At 35.9% G+C, this 13,214-nt stretch overlaps 1 protein-coding gene across 1 annotated transcript; it reads right to left on the reverse strand.

Annotated features, from left to right (window-relative positions):
- Positions 1 to 3,123: 3,123 nt before the first annotated feature.
- LOC134250084 (uncharacterized) lies at positions 3,124 to 3,738 on the reverse strand. The gene has a single exon (XM_062732435.1). It carries the CDS (start codon positions 3,736 to 3,738, stop codon positions 3,124 to 3,126), a length of 615 nt encoding a protein of 204 aa, XP_062588419.1.
- Between the last annotated feature and the right edge of the window lie 9,476 nt (positions 3,739 to 13,214).

Raw genomic sequence — 13,214 nt, forward strand, 5'->3', positions numbered from 1 at the left:
TTATAGTGTTTCTCAAATGGCGAATAGATTCTCTTTGGTTAAGAAATGAATAACATCAATAATTTTAAATTGATGACAACGATGAGGCGACTTAAGCCCCATCTCTTTGCCGAATTCGCCCAAATTTCTATCATTTGTGTATTTCAACAGAAGATGAAAGGTGTGTAAATTTAATACGCCAGTTATATGTAAGGTCAAGAATACCACGACTTACTGAAAGTCCAAAGATATCAGAGAATTGTACTATTAGGGCTGATTTGTTCTAAAGAATTAAATAAGGACATTAAGCTCAGCTGAGCTGAAAGCTAATAAGCATTTTTAATCACCCGCTTGTCTATATAAACTTTCCATGTTCTCAAATTTTCTCAAGAATTATATATATGACAAGGACCGGGCACACGGCGGGTGTGACCGGTCGACAGGGGATACTCACTCCTTCATGGCACCTGATCCCATCTCTGATGTTTGGAGGTCCGTGTTTGCTCTGCTCCTATTATGTATTCTTTTATGGACTTTTGATCTTGAGTACTGTTCGTTATCTCTATATGTTTAATATAATTATTATATTTAATATAACAAACAGTTTTCAAGCTCAGAAATCCATTAGAGAATAATGATACCAATCAAGAACAAACACGGATCTCTAAAAAGAGGCAAGATCCGGAGACTTGGATGAGTAAGCATCCCTTGTCGACCGTTGACAACCGGCGTGTGCTCCTTGTCATGTTTTGGGAAATAACAGAAAATCCGTAGACAACTCAGTGTGTAAATAATGGCCAAACAATCTATATTGAAAACATCAGTCAGTCTTTGACGAAATGATAAACTGTATTTGCTGACAAGGTCATTGTATCGACCATAGAACTTACAGAATGATTACTTAAAACAAAACTGCTGATATTCTTGGTTCATCAATTTGTTTGACAACAACTTAGCTCATTTTAGAAATAGTTCATACGTAGAGCATGCTCTTCATTATCAAGTGAGAAATATAAACCCCATATGCAGAAGATGAAGGTTTATTGCTGTACAAGTAAGGAAGCTGACGATTGAAAAGTTAGTCATTAAGTTTGTAATAAAGCTTTGTTGTTAGATTACCATTTAAGTCTATTTAAATAAAATATCCAAATATGAAAGAGATGTGTCAGACTTTGTGGAGTTTTTTTTATTTCAAGCTCAGCGGCATATACTGTAGATCACTAAATTTTCGCGACACCTTATTTCGCGAGATAGTCATTGACTCTTGATTAGCGAGACAAAATTTTCGCGAATTGTGGTTACTGCTCTATATAATCTTAAGTAATACTATTATACGCGAGAATTAAATTTTCGCGAGTACACTGTCTCGCGTTATTACGCGAAAATAAAGTTCTCGCGAATAAAAAGTGATTTACAGTAGTAGTATCATATTGACATAAGAATAGAAATTACCACTTTTAATAAACGGTACGTCGTCGATATATTTAAATGTCGATTTAGGAATTTAAGTTATTTTCCTTTTCTCGTAAAAGATTTTACACAAATTCTGCTTCGTATTAATACAAAGTTAGGTCTGTTCATATTGGAATGTAATATTATATTGGTACCCATGGGAATTCCAGTAGATTGTCCTGAACCTGGTCTTCAAATACCACATGGACATTGCCAATCAGAAACTCGAGCATCTTTTTTTTTAAATATCAACGCCAGATTACTTGTGTGTACAATCAGAATGTATTTTCACAAAACAAATTTGCAAACACAAAAGACAATGTGAGTAAATTGTACTGAAATAGCAGCTTTCAAAGGCCCGGACTTTAATTTGTCATGGGGAATGATTGTATATACACTCTGTACCCTAATAAAAAGTAATACATGTACATGTATATTTAGCTATATCTTACCAAAGCAAACTTATAGTTCATCAAATTAATCATTTTTTTTTACAATTATAGTCAATCAAAGGTTTTTGTACTATGAATTTCGGATAGATTGATTTTATTTTTCATAATTGCTACAATTAATTTTCTGGTACCAGTATTTAAATCAGATATTTCTTGGATATTTACATATTTTATCAAAAAAATGACATGCTGATTACGATATATATTAGGGATCTAATTCATAAAAAAGTTCAAGAGTTTATATAGTACTCGTATATAAATCAAAGTATTCATTATTGTTAACTTTAGTAAATTTATGTAAGGATAAAGTTAAAAAATTCGTAATTATATGTTTTTTTTAATTTTGTTGATCTAAGTGAAATTCTCCATATTTTCCAAAGGTCCTTTGAATTTTTAAGTAACCACATCTGCTTGACACCACTTCTCGAATATTTTGTACGGGATTTTAGGTAGTGTAGTTTGTTGAAAACATGTCCTTTGGTGATATAGTGTAGGATGGGGCGATAATTGGTGATCAGTGTGTAACGTGCAATGCGGCCGAGCTTGGTGTTTGGTGATATGCTTGTATCACCAGGCGTTACACACAGGTTCGTTAACCTGTTGACTCAGGTTTTTGTTGACCAATACGATTATAATCAAATATATATACAAATACAATACAATAATACAATGGGTTTCTTCTTGATTGGACAACCACTAACTGTGGTCAACGGATGTCTCCTGCAAATGAATTACTTCGATCCTGCCACTTCACGATACTGACTCCTAGCACTTCCCCCACCTTTATCTGTGGTATGCCACCTCTTTCTCTATAACCAAGTGACTGCCTTATTCAGGTCTTACGCTTTTGGTAAGTATAAAACACTTAGCCGTTTGTTCCCCGCAACTCTCTGCCTTATTCAGGTTTTACAACCATATATATGAGAAGAAACGAACTAACGTTTATCAACTCCGTCATCAGGGAGGTCTCAAATGCACTGCAATACAACTAGTATTATCCCAAAGTAGTCCCAGTACATTGGCAGTTTCATACTACTTGTATGATCGTAAAATTAATATTTTTTAGTGTTTAAGACTTTAAACAAAAACGTAGGTCTAACGTTTATACGAAACTAAACAACAACCATTTCCGTTTCACTACCCTCCCCTCAAGATTATATGCGTCCCGCATATGATTAACTATTTACAATATATTTACAAAACTGTGCAATGCCTGAAAATTTTGGACATCTCCCTAGTACTAGACGTAGTCTTCCATCCACTGTGGTTTTCTCCTGCGTCTTCCAGGGATGTCGTCTCCATCAAAATGGTTACTTGACTCATGTTCTTCCTCTCCGTCATCACCTAGAGGTTCAGGGTCTTCCTCTGGTGCTGTTCTCTCATCATCAGGCGTTTCACCTCGTAATGTTTGAGGATACCTGCGACGCATTCTGTCAACATGTATGACTTGTGGGTTTCCACCACATCCACAGTCAACCTTGTTAGTAAGGTCTGTCAACTTTGATAGGACCTTGTAAGGACCCCGCCAGTAACTGGTAAATTTTGGCGAGCGACCTGCCTTCCTAATTGGAAAGAAAACATAGACTTGGCAACCTGGCTCAAATTTCTGCCATGACAACTTTTGGTCGTGATACTTCTTTTGTTTAACCATGGCTGTTTTCATGTTCTCTCTTACATGTTTCTGTGCACTTTCCATGGTTTCTTTTAATTCCCAGGCCCACTTGTCTTTAGGAATGTGCTGTACTGACCTGGGCATTTCAAACATGATATCAAGCGGTGTTGACACTTCTCTTCCCAGCATCAGGTAATTGGGAGTGTATCCATTTGTTTCATGAACGGAGGCCCTGTAAGCCATCACTACAAATGGTAGGTGTTTGTCCCAATCTGAATGGTGGTCGTTCCCGTAACATTGTCACTAGCGTCTTGTTAAAACGCTCTACCATTCCATCACTTTGTGGATGATAGGGGCTAGTCTGTGTTTTCTTAATTTGTAGAACCCGGCACATCTCCTCAAAAAGCGCACTCTCATACTGTCGACCTTGATCAGAATGAATAACTGATGGCACGCCGAACCGGGCAATTACTCCTTCAACAATAAGTTTTGCCACTGTCTTGGCTTCCATTTTCGGCATTGGGAAAGAATCGGTCCATTTGGTAAAATAGTCTGTTGCCATCCTCTGTCATTGGTAGTTCTCCCAGGATGTCCGTGGCAATCCTGTCCAAGGGTAAACCACTCTCAACCAATTCCATGGGCGCTTTTCTCTTCATTTGAGGTCCCTTCCTTTTACAACATTTCTCACAACCTGCTATGTACATTCTGGCGTCTGCTTGCAAACCAGGCCAATAGAAATTTTGCCTAATGCGAGCTACTGTCTTACTAACGCCAAGATGTGCAGCTGTCCTCACATCATGACAGTACTCGAATATTGTCCGTCGTTGGCTACTTGGTAGAATGGCCTATAAGCGTATGGTCTTTTCATCTTCCTCTTCAAATCTTCTGAATAGAATGTCATTCTCGATACAAAGATTGTTCCACTGTGACCATAAAGCTCGTAGCACATAGCTTTGGCCACTTATCACACTGAACTCAGGTCTTGTCTTTTCTTTGACCCAACGTTTGACAAGAGATATATCTTTGTCTTTGTCTTGCAGGTCTTTCATTGACAGCAATAGATCGTCATCATCGTCCTTTGATTCACTGGCTTGGGATATGGCTCTCACTTCTTCTTGTTTGTGCTTTTCACTTTCCAAATCCATCTCCCAATTTGGATCAAAACCACACTGGCGTCATGGCACATTACTCAATGCATCTGCATTGCTCTGTTGTTACCTGATCGGTGTTGTATCTCGAAATTGAATGTACTGAGGATTTCCAGCCAACGTGCCAACTGTCCTTCTGGATTCTTAAATTTTGAAAAAACCACCTTAAGGAGCTATGGTCTGTGCGGACTATGAACTTCTTACCATAGAGGTAATGCTTAAAGTACTTGACAAAGTGGACAACCCCGAGCAATTCCTTTCGTGTAACACAGTATCTGCGCTCACACTTTGTCAATGTCCGACTTGCTTTAGCAACAACCCTCTCTTGACCATCAATCTTTTGTGATAGGACTGCGCCTACAGACACATTGCTGGCATCCGTATTTAAAATGAATGGATGAGTAAAGTCTGGATGCGTTAATATTGGAGTGTTGGTCAGCTTATTTCTTAGGGTGTCAAATGCCTCTTGACATTCTTTAGACCAAGTAAATGCGCGACCTTTCTCTGTCAGCCTGTGAAAGCATTTTGCAATGCTTGAGAAATCTTTGAAGAATCTCTTGTAATAATTGCATAGCCCAAGAAATGAACGTACCGTATACAAATACAATACAGTAATACAATGGGTTTCTTCTTGATTGGACAACCACTAACTGTGGTCAACGGGTGTCTCCTGCAAATGAATTACTTCGATCCTGCCACTTCACTTCACTTCACACTTTATACAAAACTAAACAACAACCATTTCCGTTTCAAATGTTTACATAGAAATACAATGTAGTAGGCAATAATTTTTGTATGTCTTCTTCTCAAGAACAGCTATGACTTGGTTTCTTATATTTATAGGGAAGTATTTTAAAATTTTTATTCACATTTTGACCATTTGGGGAAAAAGCGAATCCTCAAAGTGCAATCAAGGACATATTTAGTTCTAAAAAAAATGTCTCTAAATGTTCTTTTCAAGAACAGCGATCTTAAGCTGTCTTAGAAAATGAAGGTTCATGTTTCAGGTTTTGCAAATTATTCCACGTTTCCAACTATAGTCGATGCCCTAACATACTCTATACATGTATATACTGGCTAGACAGTGATTCCTAAATTCGATCCTTCAATGCATGTCATGATGATTGATTGATGTTGGTTAACTTCCCACTCGAGAATTTTTCACTCATATCGAGACGCCACCACTTGCCGGTGGAGAGCTGCAAATTTGTTCTATGCTCACCACTTAGGGCCATTGAGCGGTGAGGGATCTTTTTCGTACCAGCATCTACTGCGACATGGGACCTCGGTTTATACGGTCTCGTCTGAAGGACCAGTCTCCACGTCCCACAATGGGATTCGAACCCGCGATATAAGGATCAACTCCTTACTTCTCGACTCTAGAGCAGACGATCTAACCACTGCGCCACGCTGGCGACCATGTCACGATGGGAAAGAGAGATCTCGTTCCCGCTCAGCGATTTTATTGTATATAAAGAACGATAACTTAAACTTAGGATAAGGTAAACTAAAACATCATCTGGAAAACGATCTGGAATTCAGAATTCTAAAAAAAAAATCCAATAATTTTATTTAGGAACAATTTCTGTTAAATTTATAAAATTAAATATGCATTTTCCTTGATAAAGATTTCATTTCTCATTTAACGGTATGCTGAACAAATTTTACAGGCTAAGATTTTAGAAAAATACATGGTTTATGAACAATTCCATTTAATTTTAATTGCTTGTTTTTTTCAGCGGTTAGAATTACAATTCCTAAAAAAAAAAAAGAATCGAGGTAACTATCGAAGTAATTTACTTTTTTATGTTAAACCTTTCAAAGTCTGGTTACTGTTTCCATAGGCCGGAAAGGGTGAGCTTAACCCCTCACTTTAAAAAAAAAATACACATAGTATAGGCATTGGTCATTGGGGCGTAAGTTTAGCCCCCTTTCAACAATTACGAAGTATTTTCAAAGAAAAGTGAAAGGGTTTTGAAAATAATGGTTCTGAAAGAAGTTTAATCCTACCTAAACCTCCACCCCTCTGCAGGAAATAGGAAATTTTTTTGCTTGCCATTTTTTTTACAGTTTTTATTTTTTTTCTCCTTCAACTAGCCCCCCCCCCCCCCACCCACACACTTTCAATTTGCTTTCGATGCGAATTGTTTTCTTTTGGAAAACCCATTTTTAAAATTGAAAACTGTTTTGAAAATAACTCTGTACACTCCATTTATACCTTTAATTCTTTCTTTTTTTTAGTCAGTCTTGACCCAAAAGTGTATGTATCTTTCTCTCTCTCTTCCTCCCCTCTCTACCCCTGCTTTCCCTGCATATTAAAACTCCCTCGATTGAACAAGCGTAGACAGAACGTTCTTGATATTGACCTACGGACCCGGTTTGTTGTGAGAAGCTATAAGCATAACTTGGTAAAACTAAATGCTTTTTCTTTGTTTTAATATCGCTACAGGCCATTAATTCAACATACCTTTTCTGCTAAAAAACATGCTTCTTGCACTGAATGTTCAGACTGGATAACACGTGTAAACTTCCCGGAAAATCTCGGGTATTACCAAATCCGATATATGATTAGATTAAACCAATGAAATCCTTTGTAACAAACCAAAATAAACAATCCCTTGGATACAATGCAAATGAAAAATTATATAACACAAATGGAAAATATAGAATACAAGTAAAAAAATTATACAATACAATCGATTTTTTTAGGCGGAAGCCGCCTATTACTTTTGCATGCTTTGTTGACCTTTCGACCTCTCAAGATGTTTGCCCCGCTTCATGGTACTCCAAACGGATGTATCTTAAACTAAGGGCATACAACCCGCTTAATCATATTTGACCCCTTCCCAATCTTTATCGTTATTATCAAATCAAAAAGCGTGTGTTATGGCGAATTTATTTTAACAATTTATTTTGATTAATGTAAAAAAGTCCAATGAAAATAATAGCCTAATAATAGAACGAATAGTTACTTTGTTACTGCTGATACGTTTCACGTTTGAGAAAGAACGAACGACAACTCTGTATGTCTTAAACATAAACAAATCGGGTTCAACATTTGATTAGCACGGGGTACTGAAGCGATCTTTAGAAATACTACGAGGGACAAAATAGTTCAAGTAGGTAATTATGTTTAAGAACTAATGACAGGTACATAGCTACTGAGGAACTTATCTTTTCAATAATCTTGTATGAAATAGAAGAAAAGAGGTATGTAACTCCTTTTATCAATTGTGTACTACATTCGCGTAATAATCTAACATAAAGACGATTCAGCGTAAAATTATTGTCAACAAACCCACGTGGAGCACAAATGATTTACAATGATTGACTGGAAGTGACAGGTCTTCTCTTCAAAATAAATAAGGTAACTCACGCTGTGTGATTAGCCTATCTTTTATTGTCACCCTTATCTTTGATTGTTTTAACCTGAAAATGTCGCCTCCCCATGCAGGCATGCTTTAGACATGTTAGATATCGTAATATGATAGCTGTTATGGTCGGGTCTCGAACGAACTGGTACTCTAATTACCATGATTACATGCCTGGGAGAAATTATTTGAGGAATTATCATGCCGAGTTTGTGTATACATTTATATATCCTTTCTCATTTAATGTTAATACATGTATGTTGAAGGATGGGCCAAAACTGTAAAATCTGGACAGAAATTAAAACGCAAGCATAAGAACTACATTGTGTTTTGTATAGATGTGTCCCTGCTACGGAGGCAGCTAACAGAAAGGGGATATAATTAAGATTGCATTGTGGATTTGCCCTGTGCCACCTCTAAATGGCAGAAGAAAACTCAACTCAGCATTTCTGAAGGTGAGTACATCAATTTATTATATTTCTAGATAAGTGGAAAAAATTTTCATAACTTATGATACATATTTTTTATAGCATAACAAATCATCTTGTTATGATGGCAAAACTGAACCGAATACTATTTTTGAAAGTATATTTTGACTTTTCTAATTTTTGTTGACTTATTTTCTTTTCATTTTTTTAAATACATGCAAATACATGATTACTTATAATAGTAGGCTTTTGAAAGAGAAAACAAATACAAAAAAATATTAGAGAAGTCAAATCAGTCAATATTTATCATGTTTAATAATCGCTTACTCGATATCTGACTTTTTCATTACATGTACAGATAATTATGAATTCCATTGGAAATAATTTTTGGTACTAAAATTAGTTATCAAATAAAACACAAATGCACAATACACCCAAAATTACGAAAGGTTGTTTTAATTGGATCTATTTGAAAAACTGCTGTGTACACATGTAGGTTATATAACTAGCGAAAGAGAGGGGACAGATGTTGTTGGTCAGGATCACTAGTCTTATATTATTTCATTTGTTGGTTGTTTCCAGTATATTTACACATAACTTACTATACAAGTTCACTTTCCGCAGTTTTGAATCTTTTGTTATTTCTATATACCCACTTCACTCTTGAAGTGGGGATAGTGGCATTAATTTCTTTGCATGTCAGATTTCACTGAATGAATGAATGTAGATCAAGGCAATAACGGGTGTTTTACAGCTAGGTGTAGATGAAGACATGCTAATTACCATTTGCATGTTTTAGTTATAATTGATAAGTTTCTGATAAAATGTGTACCTTGTAAAAAGAAATAATATACATCCGAGTAAACGAGTAACTTTTTTTTAGTATTCGATACTTGGACCTTGGATCGAGTACCCGGTAAAGTTGACTTCCCTAGAAAATATATTAAAATAACCGGTATATCATAAAAGGTTATTTGAAGTCCTTGATTTCATTTATTGAAAGTCAGATACATAATGTGAAATAATTTTTGTTAAATAAACATTGTGAGGTATTCTTAATTTTTTTTTTCAATTATACACTTTGTAGAAAATTCTGCCAAGGGACTGTTGTGAAGGGAATCGTGTAGATAATCTCCAGAAAAGAAATCACCACTGATATTGGGATGTATGTACCAATATTTTAATACAATCATCAAAGACAAATTTACCACAGGAATAAAAATAAAACTGTCTGGCATTCAAGGGCCTGCCATGGTAGAAGCTCTCCTGAACAAATATTCCAATTATTGTGGACATCATGACACAGGGCTCACCTGTCATCAGCATTAAAGACTTGTGTGATTTGTTCTACCTGGGCCATACATGTATTGAATGAAAACAATTCATAGAACCACAAGCACATTGTAAATCTATGTAAGGTCTTCTGTGTATGATGTATTCCTTATATAATTTGCTGTTTTATAACAAGACTTTCTTTCATTGGTACTAAAACTTAATACATGTACACATACAAAACCCAAAAGCAGTTGTGATATTTATTGTTTTTTATTGTCCCCTGCTTTCGCGAAAGCGAGGGGACATTAAATCTCATTCGTCTGTCCGTCTGTCCGTCAGTCTGTCAGTCTGTCAGTCTGTCCATCACAAAAACTTTAACCTTGCCCATAACTTTTGATTTAGTAGAGCTATGACTTTCATATTACACATGTGTATTCCTTGTGTCAAGACCTTTCTTTGGGTATCACCAAATTTGACCTTTTGACCTTGACCTTGGAGTTTAACCCACTTTTACACAAAAATTCCAAACTTTTACTTTGGCCATAACTTTTGAATGGTAGGTACTAGGACTTTCATATTTCACATATGTATTCTTTGTGGCAAGACCTTTCATTGGATACCAACAACCTTGACCTTTTGACCTTGACCATGGAGTTTCACGTACTTATGAAAAAACTTTAACCTTGCCCATAACTTTTGAACGGTGAAAGCTAGGGCTTTCGTACTTCATATATGTAATCCTTGTGAAAAGATCTTCCATTGGATACCAACAACTTTTACCCTTTGACCTTGACCTTGGAGTTTTAACTACTTTTTAAACTTTAACCTTGGTCACAACTTTTAAATAGTAGATACTATGACTTTTATATTTTACATATGTATTCTTTGTGGCAAGACCTTTCATTGGATACCAACAACCTTTACCTTTTGACCTTGACCTTTGAGATTTACGTACTTATGAATAAACTTTAACCTTGTCCATAACTTTTGAATGGTGAGAGCTAGGGCTTTCGTACTTCACATATGTAATACTTAGAAGACCTTTCATTGGATACCAACAACTTTCACCCTTTGACCATGACATTGGAGTTTTAACTACTTTTAAAAAACTTTAAATTTGGTCACAACTTTTGAACGATAGATACTAGGACTTTCATATTTCACATATATATTCTTTGTGGCAGGACCTTTAATTGGATATCAACAACTTTGACCTTTTTACCTTGACCTTAAAGATTTACGTACTTATGAAAAAACTTTAACCTTGACCATAACTTTTGAACGGTAATGGCTAGGACTTTCATACTTCACATATGTAATCCTTGTGAGAAGACCTTGCATTGGATATCAACAACTTTGACTCTTTGATCTTGACCTTGGAGTTGACCTACTTTTAAAAAACTTTAACTTTGGCCATAAGTTTTTAACGGTCAGGATTAGGGTTTTCATCCTTCAAAAAAATCAACATTAGACACAATATGTCATAAAAATAACATCTCACCCACAAAGACACCGAAAGCGGGGGACCACAATTCTTTGAATTTGCTTGTTACTCATTAGTTCTCATTTTTGTGTGAAATTTTATAATTTTCCATTTCTTGTTCCAAAACCATATCTTACAAATTTTATGTATTGCAACTTGCATTTCAATTTTAACTTGTTATACTTGACAAAAACAAGAGGTACTGTGAGCAATGAACTGACTAAATGATACCCCCGCCTCCCGTATGATTATAATGGAAAAGTCAATGTTTTGCTGTGGCCGGGAAACCCAAAATATGTGTCAGATCAAAAAGTAAAAGAGGAGGTGCACAATGGCAATATGTAATAAAGATTCTGTGAAGGTTTCATTAAATTTCACTCAGTGGTATAAGAGGAATTGCGGATAAGATATGAGTACCCCAAAGCGTAACAGACGGACGAACGGACAGTTAGACGTACGTACGGACGACTTGATGGACTATGACCAAAATTGTGTGGGACTTGTATGAGAGAAGTCTTTATTGGCTTGTGGGACTTTGAAGGTTTTGTGTGAGGTAAGTTTATTGACTTGTTGGACTTATGGTCAAGGTTTCAATGGCCTTGTTTGAGAAAAGTCTATATTGACTAAGGTTTTATAGGACTTGTTTGAGAAAAGTCTTTATTGACTTGTGGGACTTAAGACCAAGGTTTAGTGGAAATAGTGTGAGATGTGTCACTCTTGACTTGTGGGACTTTGACCAAGATTTTGTGGGACTTTATTTGAGATGTATAACTCTGACTTGTGGGACTATGGCAAAGGTTTTGTGGGACTTGTATATCAGTAAGGTCTTTATTGCCTTGTGGGACTATGACCAAAGTTTTGTGGGACTTGTGTGAGAGAAGTCTCTCTGGACTTGTGGGACTCTGACCAAGGTTTTGTGGGACTTTGTTTGAGATGTGTCACTCTCAACTTGTTGGACTATGGCAAAGGTTTTGTGGGACTTTGAGATGTGTAACTCTGACTTGTGGGACTTTGTTTTGTTTGAGTTATATCACTCGACTTGTGGGACCATGACCAAAGTTTTGTGGGACTTGTGTGAGAGAAGTCTCTCTGGACTTGTGGGACTAACTTGTATGAGAAAAGTCTTTATGGACTTGTGAGACTTTGGTCAAGGTTTTGTGGGACTTGTGTGAGTTCAGTATCTATTGATTTATGGGACTTATTACCAAGGTTTCATGGGACCTGTGTGAGGAAAATCATGGTAACTTGTGTGACTATGACCAAAGTTTTGTGGGACTTATAGAAGATGCCCTCTGGATATGTAGTACCATGACCAAGGTTTTGCAGGATTTCTCTGACAAAAAATCTCTGGAATATAGGAATGTATTTAACTTCAGTAATTTGTGGGACTTTTTTTTCTGTAGTCCCATAATGCATTGATTACTAGAAAACTTTTGAAAAGTCCCACAGTGATGAAAGATTAGTCCCACAATTTTACAGTCCCACAATGATCATTTGGTGGTCCAGACGGACATACCGATTACAGTATACCCTCCCACTTTTCAAGCGGGGGTATAATAAATGTTAAAATGTTCATATTGCTATTGACGTGACTTACTCTCATGTATCCGCATCAAAACCGAGACATATTGTTTATTCTTGTTCCTTGGTTTCAATACTACAATCCATCAAAATATTTATCACCCCCCTCCCCCCCCTTTAAAAAAGATTATGCTTCAAATATGTGTCATCAAAGTTTTGCACATGAGAACCTGCAAACATGCTTCCGCCTATCAGTACTCTCAGTACTTTGATTTACATTATAAATGAAAAATTATACAATGCAAATGAAAAATTATACAATGCAAATGAAAAATTATACAATGCAAATGAAAAATTATACAATGCAAATGGAAAATATAGAATACAAATAAAAAGAAATCATACAATCAATTTTTTTTTTTACAATATAAATGAAAAATATACAATGCAAATGAAAAATTATACAATGCAAATGGCAAATATGTAATGCAAA

This window comes from Saccostrea cucullata, unplaced genomic scaffold (genome assembly GCF_032062105.1).
Source record: "Saccostrea cucullata isolate Sc308-1 unplaced genomic scaffold, CSIRO_AGI_Scuc_v1 ctg1873, whole genome shotgun sequence".
Taxonomy (NCBI): domain Eukaryota; kingdom Metazoa; phylum Mollusca; class Bivalvia; order Ostreida; family Ostreidae; genus Saccostrea; species Saccostrea cuccullata.

What these genes read in the sequence shown, in the direction of transcription:
- LOC134250084 (XM_062732435.1), bottom strand. Translation starts at nt 3,738, where the DNA reads ATGGCTTACAGGGCCTCCGTTCATGAAACAAATGGATACACTCCCAAT.